This window comes from Homalodisca vitripennis, chromosome X, assembly GCF_021130785.1.
Source record: "Homalodisca vitripennis isolate AUS2020 chromosome X, UT_GWSS_2.1, whole genome shotgun sequence".
Taxonomy (NCBI): Eukaryota; Metazoa; Arthropoda; class Insecta; order Hemiptera; family Cicadellidae; genus Homalodisca; species Homalodisca vitripennis.
The window spans coordinates 103,957,771-103,973,033 of record NC_060215.1 but is presented as its reverse complement, the minus strand read 5'-3'; the positions used below and the strand labels follow the sequence as shown (position 1 = coordinate 103,973,033).

The 15,263-nt window shown below is 32.1% G+C and overlaps 1 protein-coding gene across 4 annotated transcripts in view; it reads right to left on the bottom strand.

Moving 5' to 3' along the window:
* LOC124369772 (glutamyl aminopeptidase-like) overlaps positions 1–15,263 on the bottom strand; it is a 106,197-nt gene that overhangs the window by 76,342 nt on the left and 14,592 nt on the right. The window contains exon 1 of one of the 4 annotated variants that reach the window (XM_046827854.1): positions 9,738–9,883. The exons of 2 other annotated variants lie outside the window; for them this stretch is intronic. In XM_046827854.1, coding sequence (XP_046683810.1) covers positions 9,738–9,751 — 14 coding nt within the window. In that variant the 5' untranslated portion in view covers positions 9,752–9,883. Of the gene's footprint in view, positions 1–5,194; positions 5,433–9,737; positions 9,884–15,263 lie in introns of those variants that run through there. One more of the 4 variants, XM_046827858.1, reaches the window with a different exon arrangement.

Here is a 15,263-nt window from a genome sequence, read left to right as displayed (position 1 = left end):
GATTGCCTCCACTGAGATGATTGAGCCTTAGTTTCAACATCATATCCGTCAACCCATGTTTCGTCACCTGTTATAACACGTTTTAATAAGTCTGCATCTTCATTGATTTCATTTAATAACTCCTTAGCAACTTCCATTTGCCGCTGTTTTTGTTCAAAATTAAACAATTTTGGAACAAATCTTGCTGCCAGAATTATTATACCCAAAACATTTTTTTTTTATGTCATGGCATGAGCCAGTTGATATGCCAACATCATTAGCGAGTTCTCCAATTATAATACAGTGAATGTTCATAATCATTCCAAACATTTTTTTCACATATTCATCGGTTGTTGACGGGCAGGGGCGTCCAGAGCGTTCATCACCTTCAATGTATTCACGGCCATATTTTAAATGTTTATACCACTCGTAAACCCTTGTTTTACTCATAGCAGACTCACCATAGATCTTTCTTAACATTTTCCACACTTTGTTACACAATTTCGTTTTCACACAAAATTTGATACAAATTCTTTGATCCATAGTCATAGTCAAACTGCTTGATTCTGTAATATGTACAAGGTACAAACCCATTTTTTAACAAACACAAATCACTGAGTTCATAAACACTTTTAAACTTAGCAGTTGCCATTGAAAAAGTAAACAATAAACACAGCTGAAAATGTTATTATACTTCAGGAGCATGAGTACTAGCACAATAAAAAAAATCTTGACAGTAAAAAGATTCTTGTTACTTTTTTAACACACCTTCGCATACTAACATTTTTTTAGCTTATTCATTTATCAAATGTCATTTGAATGGTAAAACAACATTTTGAGATGTTCATGGAAAAACAGGACTCTTATTAAATTAATATGAATTAAGATACTAAACACTAAAACCTCTAGTGGCTATGGGACGATAATTCAAACGAATGAGTTTGAACTGTTTTATTCAGTATCCATTAGGTCAAAACATCCAGTTAATTAAAAAAGAAAACTTTACGGTGGATACCATCACTTCTGACTTTATGCAAGATTTGGGTGAGGACAATGAAGGGCGAGACAAAACGTCTGCTTGGAGATATTCTAAAAATTACCCCCAAAGGAATTCCAAAACAAATGCGTGAAGACATAAATGTCTGTATGAGTTGGCACATTTGATAAACTGGGGAGCTATTTTTCATCAGTCCGTTTGGGTATAAAAGAGGTTAAAACGATTCATAGACTTAGATCACATTTTGTGTTGTTTAGCCATTACATGCAAAATTATAAAAATATTTACAATAAAGCATTTTAACTTAAATGATTCATATTAATACAGGTTTTTTTTATTATTATTATTCTCTTAGGACAAGAAACTTAGAAATTGCACCTAGTCCTAGACGGACCTTTGCGCTGCTTGAATATTCTCAATGGGTAAGGTTGGGGGTAGGGGCCGCCTCCTATCGAGATCCATGAGGAAGAATTTGTTAGGGCAATAATCTCAAATCATGTCCCCCCCTGTCATCTGTTAGTACAGTTAAGATCCATGCTGATAATCAGGAATTACTCAAATAAATTCAGTTACTATCACTGGTGCATGTTGCAAGTAACAGCATTGACTTGATAGAATAAAATTACATGTAGCTGTTTGGTTTTAATTGCTCGTTTAACCCAAGAACTGCCCAACTATTTTTCCTGTGCTGGAAGGCCTATTTTGGCCGGTTTTAAAAACTTTTTTAACTCCTTTGACATATATTGTTTTTACTCAAAAGTATGCTTGTTATATATGGTTGTTTCAGCTTGAAATGAAACATTTGGTTATTAACAACCAACAATTAACAATCTATGGTTATTATTGTTGTCAAATTGAAACTCTTGGGTTTCCTAGTTCCTACAAAACTTTATTTTAGCATAAATCAAGATGTATCCAAATAATGCCAAATATATATATATATATATATATATATATATATATATATATATATATATATATATTTGTTTTAATGCTGTATACCAAAACTTATAAAAGAGGTTGGAAATGTACAAGAAATGCAAAGTTTTTATTAGCAAAAAAAAATAGATCATTAAGTACTATCCCAACACAATAAAAGTATTACAAATGTATGTTTAACTTGATTGTAACTTGTACTAAAAAATTTAGAAATTAAATTTGAAAATCAAGACATTTCATTATAAAAACATTATGAAACATGCTATCATTTATCAGAATAAACTGTAGTAACAAAAAATGTAATAGTATCTAATAGCATAGAATCTAAGCTTTTGATTGTTACACAAAACCTGTTGAATACTTTAATTTATATCAATATTAAGGTTAAAATACTAAATTAATGTATCAATACAGTGGTTGGCACCAATAAATCACTGACTGTTATGCTTTATAAAAATTCACCAATAACTCTTTTGAATTTAAATTACCTCTTTTAATAGTGTAATTAATTAGGAACATTTAACACAATTTGAAAAATTTATTGGGATTAAGATCTAAATTAATAGTTAGTGATGTAGACCGGAAATGTTCCCAGTGGGACGGAACTTACAAAATGGGAATATTGCAGGGAATATTTCTTTACCTGGAAAGATTCATTGGGGGCACCAGCAACTTCTGCTGCCAGAGAGCATACATTTAGTACGTTTTCTTGGATGCACTCCAAGAAAAGAAACCGTCTTTTGTCTGACGGAGCAGTGAAATTGACATTCCTTTCTTACAACTAGAAGCTCATGAATGCTCCACCTCCAGCAGGAAAACTGAAGGCAACCCAGATGAAACAGGAGGAGGGCATCATCGGCAGTAACGATGATAATTTTTTCAATTTATAAATGCAGGAGAAGAGAGGGATGAAGAAGATTATGGACACTGAGAGTGACAGTGACTAGGGGACTTTAATAAACCGTTGGACAATCTGGCACATGGTCTGAGGTCGGGAACATACTGATCAGAAACGTCCCTTGCCATCAGTGCGGGCTATGATGGCACTTTCAACGCCATCCCACACTTCTGGCAAAAAAAGAAAAACATCCCTCATGATAGTAATCAAATTCAAGTTCAGATCACTTGAGCGCTCATAAAGATATCTTCAATTTTGGTAATACTAGTATCATATTTATGATAACCTAATCTAAATCTACTTATAACCTCTTTGTCTTAGCCTAATAACAAATAGTAGATAGGGATAGAGTAACCTCCTTATCGCCAACACAGCTTCCTTTTGGGAGGCAGAAAACAAGATCGTCATAATGACGTAATTTCTACAGTAAATCAACAAAAGTTTGTCCTTTCTAATAATGTAGTTTTTTATATCTCTGGTAAAAAAAAGTATTAAGCACTTTTAATTTGATTTTTATATTATTTATGTTCTGTTATTTTTATGATGTTTTTATTCAATCAAAAATAAAACTTTTTTAAACATATAAGAGTGTTTGTGTTTTATTTTATCACAAAATTACCATATTGTCCTATACATTTGAACGATATAAAATAAAGTATGTACAAAACAAACATTGTGTTTTTATTTACTTTCTACATGTACGTATTTACATAATGTTAAAATGAAAATAATATTTAATAAACAAGATTAAGTACCTACTTATGCAAAACGTATACTTTTAAGTATTTTCCCTTTTGTCGTTTTACTTAACCCTTATTATATGCTTGTATTATTATTACAATTTAGTTTATGATATGATTGATTATGCAACACACTTTATTCAAACTTATTACATTAATGAAGTAAGTTTACATGTTATACTATAAAGTTTTACAAGCAATTACCACAAAGAATACTGGTTCTCTCTAATATACCTACATTTTGTAGTTTTCTTGTAATAAATTCATATATGTGGCAATTGTTGGTATATTATTTTCAAACTTGCAGAGACCTTCCTTAATTCAATGTTTTATGGTAAAATAAATAGTTTTACTGAAGGAAATAATATTTTGAGACAAATTTCAAAGACGTTTCTTCCAGAGTATTTGTTTAAACTTTTTGAAACATAAGAAAAAAATATTTATAATTATATTATAATACTCACTTTACATATATTTGTTAACCATTTATTTTATTTAAAAACCCCAAAAATCTTTAAATTTGCATGATTACGTAATACGGTGTAACACAAACGGGCAAAATCCTATCATACTCTAGCGACAGACACCACGGAAGATGTCTGGTGCCCAACGCTACTGCCAACAACTCCGACGCCAAAAAGGTCAAATACACATATTTTAAGAAAATTTTTATAAAAATCAGACAACTTCAATAAAATCAATGTTAAGGTACCCTCCCCCCCTCCAAAAAGGGGCCTTTTGATCATAGTCAATATAGAATTTTGACCATTGACCTCCGTGGTGCTTTCATATTTCTACAGTTTCATTTTTGTGGAACTAGTTAATGTACTTTTACTCGACATACCCAATTTTGTCATTTCGTGGGAGTTTTTTTGGCCTCCCAAAATAAACTGAGGATTAAAAAATGTTAGGTTTCTTTTTCCCGAAAATAGACATTGAAACACGTTTCAAAAATAATTTGGTTGAAATCGGACAACTTTAATAAAAGGGGTGGTCATGGAACCCCCTGTAAGGAGAGAGTACAGGAGTAAAATGTATACCATATATTTATTATTAGCCGTAGGAACACACTTGTGAAATTTTAAAAAAAACTGGATCATGGGAAATGGGCTAACCCCTAGACCCTGTGATCACTAGAAAATCACAGATAGGCTTAATAAAAACGTGTTTGGAAATTTCCTTTGAGACTTCTCTATCCAGAAAGCGGGTGAAACCTTCTAACTTAGCTACAGTTATTTTGAGGCAAAACACAAATAGAATACTTTATATACTTTAAAAATGTTGTGATATTTAAAATAAAAGATCGAATTTAATTACAAAGAAACTTTGGTGTTTTCTGCATATCCAACTAAAATATGCCTGGCAGTAAATGGATAAAAACTAAAAATGCATGACATCAGTCAATGAGGTAGTAGCTGATAAGATAAACCTTAAACCCTCCCCCCTCCATCCACTAATAAATTGCAGTTGCTGATAAAACAAACCAAGGCATTCTGTGTATCCTTTCTCATACTGTGCTTTTTGAGGTTAACTTAAGTACATTGAGAAGTGGGTTTCTAAATAATAAATAAAATGTGTTCTACAACTAAATATTTAAATAATATAATAATAATAAATAACATTTAATTCGATTTTACTCACAGAGCAATTATTACTTGTGAACTCCTTACTCATGTTTTCACCGTATACACTTTCAATAACCATACTAAAGTAGCAGCAAGATAAAACCAACTCTGTTAGAAATATGATCACTCGCATAGTTACTCGTTTTTCACATTATTAAAACTCCACAGATTAAATAAAACATTGAATTAGACATTAAAACAAAAGATCACTATTTAGTCAAGCCGTTTGGAAGAATAAGTTTAAAATGTTTCAAAAAAACAAACAAACATAACCCCACTTAGTCGACGAACAACGGAGTGGCTATATGCCCGGTCACCGGTCTTGGTTTCAAAGAACGGGAACGACTATGACGTCACAGACTGTGACGCCAAAGGTTTTGAAGTATATAGCTCTAGTAAGCCAGGGCCTAGTATCAGCCCTGCTAGTAAGCGCCAAGCGGCACTGTGCATTGTTATTAAAATGGCAGGTCGTAGAACGGTTTTTTTGACCAGTTGAAAACTTTTATCAATAATAAAGAAAATACGGACCATATTCAATTAAGAATAAGTGATTCGAGATATGCTATATACTTTAAACTGTACCAATATCCCTTCTATAAGAACTTACAGTCCTGCTTAAGTCCGATAATACATAAGTGATTAATAATAAAACTAGTTTTAATCGGTAAATGGAAGAATTGATTTTCAAATATCTCGAGACGAGAGACTAATTTCCATCTTATCACTTACATACGATATACAATAAAATCATAACCATTTGAGTGTTATTAGTAAATAAAACAAATGTTCCAGTTATTTTATGCTATTAAATTACATACATATTTAATATGACAAAAATTATTTACAATTAATTATGACTATTAATTGAAACATTGCAGTAAAATTGAGAGAAACAAAACTATATCTTAATAAACTACGAAGTGTATATTCTGGTACATGGTTAATTTTTAGTTGTATATTTCTTCTTTTAATTTATTTAAGCGTACACTTTTATTACATTACCGTTCAATACATTACCAATGCATAATAATATGCAATTAATAAAATAGTCTACAAATTGTGTTTTTTATATTTCTAAGGCAGTGGTGTAAAGGTGACAGTTATGGCTGCCCTTTCGTTACGTCACGTTTGACGTCACCACTCATCGCCCGTCTGTCTAAACAGACGGTAGCCGGCCATATAGCCACAGCGGACAAACAAACACGTGAAACACGCAGTCCACAAACATAACCCCACTTACTCAGTCGATAAACATAACCCCCACTTGTTATTTGTCAGCTGTTTATAATCTAAGTGAATATGCATCGCAAACTACAAACAAACGTGAGCGCCATTTCCTCGGTGTAAACTGGAAGAGTTAATACGGATAGTATGACATCATATCTGAGAAACTGAGAAACTTGCAGGGGCGGAACTATATCTATCACAACCCGGGGCAAGGGTATATTTCTTCTCTCCCTTTATTACTTTTTTACTTGTCCTTATCCTTCCGATACTCTTCACCAACTAAAAATATTTATAAGAGCGAAGGAATCCACTGGCTTTTTATTATACTTATTTTCTAAAAACTAACTTTGTTTAATTTTGAAAGTGTGTTCCTCTACCTTAAAATAAAAATTAAGCCATATTGAGAATCCATCACAGTGTCATGGCATCAACAATAAGAAGTAATTTGTCTATTATACATAAACGCCTACACCCCCATCCACTGTTTCGTTTTTGGGGGGAATTTTGCATATTTCTTCATATTTATATATGAAGAATATAAAAATACAGTGTGGCAATCAAGTCCTGATACGCCTGGATATATTCCAAATGGATTGGGATATCGATGTACAATCTTCACCATATTTATTAAAATACTATTTTGGAATTTTTTTTAAGAATAAAAATATTTTCCCCCTCCCTCTTTTCAAAGGGAGTAGAGGGGGATCACTTCAAATTTTTAAAATTGTAACCCCTATCTTGTGATCTGTCATTTGAAAGGTAAATGCAATAGATATTCCAAACGGATTGAGATATCGATGTACAATCTTCACCATGTACATATTAAAATACTATTTTGGAATTTTTGAAGTATACAAATATCCCCCCTTTTTCAAAGGGGGTAAATGGGGATCACTTTAAATTTTCACATTGCAACCTCTATCTTTTGACATGTAATTTTAAAGATCTATTTTATATATATATACACACACACACACACATTGCCCAGGACATTTTTGTTTATTTTTAATTTTACATTGTAACAATGGTTGGTGAAATTTCACTCCAGAATTTTGGTGTATTCAGGGGAGACTGAAAGGTCATGCCCCACCCAAACTATCAAATAAAAATGATAAAACCCTCTGACAGGAATATTAGCAGAAACTAATAACCTTATAATAAACATGTACATTAGTTAATTTTTATTTATCACAAATCAAATAAAAACATAAATATTGATTTAGGACTGATAGATTTACAGTAAATATTTCCAATCAACTCTAGAACTGAGATGAAACCACATTCTGTTCAGAGGCACAGGCAGAAGTGTACGTACATCAAATCGTACTACATAGCATCAGTGTTGTAAATTAGACATTTAATTATTTTGTTACAATCAGTTTTTTTTTTTTTTTTTTTTTTTTTTTTTGTATGAACATGTATATAAATACAGATAGCTGTTGTAATAAAATTATGAATCAACTTCCTCTGTGGCAGAATATCGATTGATTTAAGAACTTCAAGTTCAACAAATATGATAGACATGAATGAATTTTAGTGTATATATATATATATATATATATATATATATATATATTTACTGTACTATAGTTATGTATCTATATTTCTATATAAGTATTTTTAAAGTCATTTGCATTATTTCTACGCACTACACTTTCCTAAGAACTGCTAGGGTACTAGTATCTAAGCGTATTAGTATAAAAAAAATATTATATGTCTTCTGGTTGATTTCAAAATGTTGATAGCTTGAGAAAACGGTTAATAATGTTACTCCTCATCTTTACTCCAGCATTCAGAATACATAGCCTTGCTGGAGGTTAGACTAAAGCCTAAGTATAAACAATTTTTAAGATTGCTTTAATTCAGTATTTTACTCCATATATTTAGACCATATTTTTAAGGTTATTGTTTGTGGGATTTTTAAATATTTAAGATGGGGTTGAAGTGCTAAAAATTAACCATCATATCTAAAACAACTTATAAGAAAGTTTCTTTTCGGAACAAAGAATAGTTAAAAAAAAAACTATAATTAATTGTCTATCATTAATTTTGACAAATTAAAAAAAGTTGTGTGGAATATTTATAAATTAGATAGATACTGATTGACATCAGCCTCAGACAATCTCTGAACTTGATCATGCTCTCTTGAGAATATCAACAAGTTTTGTGTTTTACTGTTTCTAGAAATTCAAGCTGAGTATTTCCAATATGATTTAAAACAATAAGACTTATCATATCTATTTTAATATTAATCTTGATATTTGGCATGTGCAGTAACAATGTCTACTCGGCAATTGTTTTACTATCCTTACTGTTATTTTCACCAAAAGTTCATTTGTAATATTTCCTATTTAATGAACTTTAATTTGAAATGGTACAAATCTCATCAAAGTTATTAGTCCCATTTTCTAAATGTATTGTTTTTATTTATTTATTTAGTTTTTTGTAAAAAAACTAAAATAATGAAATGTGGTATATATAAGAAGTATAAATTTTAACCAAGTAACTAAAAGTTATATTCTGTCTTCCTGTTTTATAAAAAAAATAAAATAAAAAACCAGACGCTTGGTAAAAAGGTTTAAAGTGTCATTTGCCATCATGTCTTGTCTATTAATATTTCTACACAAAATATACATGAATAACCATTTCTAAAACCCAATAATAAATCTGGACAAAATAAAATTTAAATTTTGAAATCATGCTCTGAAACCATTTAAAACTAAAATTATTTTTAGATTGTCACATTACTTCCTCATACTACACACAGAATTTTGTTTTTTTATAATGTAGAATTTAAACTAGCAAATATTGTTGACAACTAAAAATAATTACATATCCTGAGATTCAAACTTACTACTTTTCAATCTATTTAAATTTTTTTTAACTTTTTGATAGGAGATGATTTATCCCCCCTTAGTAATCTATTATGGGAATGCCATATCATACAAATATATGGTATGTAACCACTTATTTAATACTCAATATATTAAAAATTACAATTTTTTTTGTGGTGTCTGTGTTAAAAAAAAAACAAACAAAAAACACTAATGAGTGTCATGAAGTAGATGAGCTTGTGGAATTATCTATGAATAATGGTAAATTTGAACTATCAATAAATATAGGTCTCCAGCTCAGTAAATATTCAGTATTGGAGCCCTTAGAAATAATTAGTTACAGGAAAGTACTTGAACACACACTTTATAAAATTGGAAAGATGTTTTTGTGTTAAACTAGAATTATAAGAAATCTTGTAAGCCAGTGAAAAGCAAACAATCCACTACAGATAATAATAGCTAATAAAACATGTAAAGGATTTAAAAAAAAATACAAACCTCATTGTCTGCATTGTTGAGCTGAGAGAAAAACCCAACTGTGCCGGTGCTGTGAGAAAATCACCTGGCTAATCTCTTATCAGGTGTGGAGGGCAGCTACTGATATGACTGTGTCAAGTGTTGTCATACAAGTTGTTGATATAACGGCTTAACCAGCCAGTTGTATCAAGTGGCTTTGACAATAGTCTACTGAGGTTGGAAAGAAGTAAGTCACTGATTATGTGAGCTTTGTGATTTGTTTTATGATGTGAAATATCGACTGGGTAACAAGGTGTTTATCTAGGCATGTCTCTGTGTTTGTAAACAAGACTAACAAGGCTGGGAGGTTATGTTCCCAATATAACCTGGTGAAGTAAGATATAACAAACCACAAAATTTAATGAGTGGGATTTTAATTGTAAGCAAAATAAAAAGTACAACTGTTTCCCAAAAATTTTGGAGATTGTTGATTGAGACCCTTAAGAGTGAAAAGGGATTAAAGTGTTTTCTATATTTCATAAGAATAGAATAGTTTTTACTTAGTAAGCCAGAGGCAGTACAATAGTCAATACACGTTGAAATAATATGTTGATATTAAAGTCTGAAAATTTGTTTTGAGTTATCAATATCCATCAAAGTTTGTGTTTTTAAAGTCTGACATACAATAAAGTTCCTCTTCCAACACAATATGTTTTATCTTGTTTTTAAAGTTCTTTTGTAGTAGACATTTTATCCTTTCTGGTAGAAGGATGAACAGTCTCATTCCAATTTGGAAGGGGTCAGTTGTCTGTGTCTTGGTGAGTCTGTAATGGGTCACGTCTAAATTATTTTTCTGTCCAGTGTTGTAGGTGTGTATTTCACTCTTGCTTGTCAAAAATTGTGTTTTCTTTTATATGGGTCATCATCAGGATCAAAGTGTATAGGGAGGGAAGATGAAGTGTTCCCACTTTTTTAAAATAGCTACAGCATGACTCTCTATGACTTAAACCACACAAAATACACATTGCAGTTTTTTGGATCTTAAATATAGTGTCTGTATAAGGTGAAAATCTCAGGCCTGTATGCAGTATGACAATCTGCTAAAGAAGCAGGCAAAGTAAACTGTTCGTAACACCTCATAGGAGGTAGATCGGGCGAGTCTATGAAGCATAAAATTGCATTTTTGAAGTTTCTTGCCTATGTCGTCTACACGACCGCACTCACCAAGTAAGACAATTATCAAGAGTCACTCTCAAGAATTTCACGCTGCTATCACTATTGTATGTCCCAGATAAATTAATATGAAGATTTTTGATTTGATCAGAATTTTGCTTGGGGCCGTTTAAAGAGCACCAGTTTCTTATTATTTTTTCAACTTGCTTAATGTGATTTTTGAGATTTTCATCCTGTCTTGCATCAGTTTGGACAGTTATTTCATCAGCAAAGAGGTATGCGGATATTGATAAGAAGCTGTGGTGGTATGGTATGTCGTTTATAAACAATAAAAAGAGGATTGGCCCCAAGAGCGATCTTTATTTCACACCTCGTGTAATATATTGTGGATTTGACAGGTTACCTTCATACTCCACCACCTTTTGCCACCCTTGGAGATAGTCTTTAATGAAAGTGATAGCCTTTATACTGCAACCATAGTATTCAAACTTTGCAAGTAATATATTGTGGGGGACTAAATCAAAGGTTTTTGATAAGTCGAAGAGGCTCAATGATATCTTATACCGATTTTCCAGTCCCTGGAGCACATCTCTTACTAAGTCCGCTATGGCTGAGAATGTGCTTTTGTCTTTTCTAAATCCGTACTGGTGGTCATTTAGTAGATTATGTAGTTCAAGAAATGACAGTATTTGGCATATCAAGATTGATTCCATGACTTTAGCCAATATTGGTATAATACAGACAGGGTGATAGTCTTCATACAAGGCCATTTTGCCTTTTTTAGGAATGGGTGTGATTTTCCTCATTTTTTAGATGGAGGGAAACACCATAATATTATTAAAGCAAAGGTTTAGTATGTACATCAAATGTTCGTCAATAAGGTTTGCTATGTCTTTTACTACTCGTGGCGTCAATTGAAAATGATCATTGTTACTGTTGTTTCTTTAAGATTAAAACTTGTTGATGGTGTTGGTGAATGCTGCAAATAGTTCATATCCAAAGATTGTTACCCCAACATTTTGTGATGTAAAAATGGAGGCAAATGCAATATTGAAGCCAGATGGCTTCAATAACTGGGTCTAAAGTCACCATTTGGGGTAGACTTGGAGACCGAACACCGAACTCAAACTAAGCTCCTCTTTTAGACAATAGACAATAGACAATAGACCCACGTTTACCACGTTCCACGAAGTTTTGGCTATGTTGTTAGAGGCAGATATTCTGTTGTTGTTGAATGCCTTTTTTGCTTCATCCACTCCTCTTTTGTATGTTGCTCTTGCTTCAATACTGCACGTTTTGACGACGGGAATTCCTGTGTCCCTGACCCAGTCTCCCATAAAATAGTAATGGTCTCGAAGGTGATAAAAGATAAAACCTTCATGAAACCCTTTATTTTTCTTTGTATATCTTTGTTTGCTTATTTTCCAAGGGCAGGTGTATCTAAGGCCATAGTCAGTATATTAACAAACTGAGTGGTTGCTAGGTCCGCATCCTTGATTTCATACACTGAAGTCCATGTCATTTTCCTCAAGTAATCTTTAAGCTGGGTGACATTGTTCTTTAATTAATTTTTAATCTTTAATTAATTAATCTTTAATTTTTGTTAAACCTGGAATCTTGTTGACGTTCTTGGGTTTAAATCTACTGAGAAAGCAAATTCTTGCGTGGTGTGGTCTGATAGTTGTATGTCACCAATGTAACTACCGAACCAATCCCTGTGGAAGTTAGTTATAAAATTGTCAATACAAGATGGTTTACCATAAGATGGTATTCGAGTATAATCTTTAATGGTGTACTGGAAAACCATATGACTCTAGCACATTGTAAAAGGTTCTTTTTTGGTTACGTTGTTTGTTGTTAAGGCCGGAGTCTATTTCAAGTTGGACATTAAAGTCTCCCATAATGACTACTGTTGTCTTTTGAGCTGAGAGGAAAGAATTTTGATGTTAACTCGAGAATTTAAAAAAAATTAAATTATTGTGCTGTTATTTGTGTACCAAAATTATGTACATTTTACACAACTGTATAAAACACATGTCAACAGAAGAAATTGTTTATTACCAACTAGAGTTGGGCAGGAACTAATTTCACTAACAAAACAGTGGAATTTCTTCGATTTTATTTTTTATGTTACGTAAAAAATTAATTAAACATAATCCTAATAAACAATAAGTAAGTAAACAATCCTTCAGACAATCATCACTTTAATTTGTGGTGACTTATTATTTATTCAGTGCAAACAATACAAATCGTGTTGATGAACGTTCACCATTTAAAAGGTTACTACCGGTGACTGGTTCTTTTTTTATTATCATTTGCTCTAGCTATACAGTACTGTTAAACATAGGTAATTATCACAGGAAAAGACATTTGTTATTTTGCAAACAGAAAATAATTACTAACATGTTTTTTCGAAAACACATAAATAAATAACATTTTAGCAGACTCAAAAAACCCTATCATTGATATCAAACAAAACTAAAATGTATAATACAGCTGGCCTGCAAAAAAAATAGTTCCATAATTTTAAAACATAGAAATATTTTAAATGATCAGGAAGTTTATTATGTAAGCAAATTGAACATTCCTCTCCAAATTAGGATCACAACTGATATTTTTGAACATATTTTAAAGACATAATAACAAAATCTGTAAGCCATGTTGAAAGACCTGATACTGGGATCTAGAATACAGCTAAAACACCTGATATCGAACATTTTCCCATTGCAGGCTTAATACGTTACTGTTGCTATGGCAACTGCAATGTTTAACTTTGTGCCAAAGAAAAATAATCAATTGACTGGCTTTAAACATTATTTATGTACAAAGGAAAGAGTCCTAAATATCCTCACACAAGTTTTAACTCTGGTTATTTGAATAGAAGTAAAGTAATCTATTTTTTTGTTTCTATTCTCTCTGAATAATATCTGAAGTTTAGGATCAAAGCTGTGTAGAGATGTCAAAGGTATGACTTCAGAATATTAAGGATGTATTTTCTGGAGAAAACCAAGTTAATAAACTGAAATATAAATGTGACAGAGGAAAAATTTTGACATAAAGATGCAATATCTTCATTGCATGATGAAGTTATTACTCCACACTTTTATAGCCTTATGATAAGTATGTTATTGTAACAAATGACTCAATTTACGTAGGTACTAAATTCTGCCATAATTTATACAGTAACGAATCTGACAGACTTTTAAGCATAAATGGATCCTTTGGATGCAACAGAGAGTTTACTTATGGCTGTTAATGATTGTTAGGATTTGATCGGACAGGAGGTTTTTCACTGATGTACTCAGGTTTATTGAAAGATAGAAGAAATAAATCCTATAGCAACATACAAATCATGTTGCAAGTAAGCTGTCACATTCCCCAGGAGGGTTCACTTCTGGTTGGTTTATACCTTCCAGTTGAACCTACACTAGGTACAGCAAAAACCGATGTGTCACTTAAATCCGGGCAACCTAATGGATGTCCAGGAGCAGCACATCACTAACTGCAAATGTCAAAATTCTAAAGTGCAAGGGTAGATCCATAAGTCTAATCTACTGCGGGAGATGACTATTAGAGTAGGTGGGGTTCTCTAAGTGTCAAAGGTTCTTTCTAGCCTAGACACAAGGGCTTGCCACCTCTGCCTGCTTTGACTGGAGAGGCTGGTTCAGAGCTGGACTCCCCTTCTTCCAAGGAGTCATGATTGAGGTTAATACCCTAAATTCTTACTCATGGATTTTGACAGGAGGTGGTCCCTATCTCCAACCTTATCATCCATTCAGAATATCCTGTCACTCCAGAAGCCGCACAAAGATCCTTTTAGGACTGTGTGCAAATTCTAAGCTTCTTTTCCTAAGAGAAAAAAAACTGTCACGTTAATTTGTATAAAAAAAGGCTCCTGAAACGGTAGTACTTTATGGGCACCTACAGGAGAATTCTTTAGATTGTGAAATATTTGCTTTGGCTGCAAAATATGTACTGAATACCAGTGAGATGGGTGTTGGAGATAGTACATTTTTGAGATTAGATAGTTTTGATTGTATAAAAAATGTTCTTACTTGGACTGTATTAAGTGGGCTAAATATGAGTAAAGAACGAAAGTTGAATTTTAATTAACAATGCGCCTACTTTAAAAACCTTTAGTAATAACATTTTAACGGCTTGAAAGGTCTTGACTGTGCTTGATGAGGAAGAAGAATGATTAAGTCAACAATGGGGTAAAACTTCTGATAAAAGCAATCTTGTGTTCTTATATACAAAAATTACAATGAGGTGGATATCAGAAACATCTTTAATGTGTTACACCTCTCTGAAACTGAACCACCGTGTGTAGAGTTGGTGGTGTGTGTATGCATCACACCTTGTAGAATCTACTGCTGTACTGGTTTTAAAATTCAG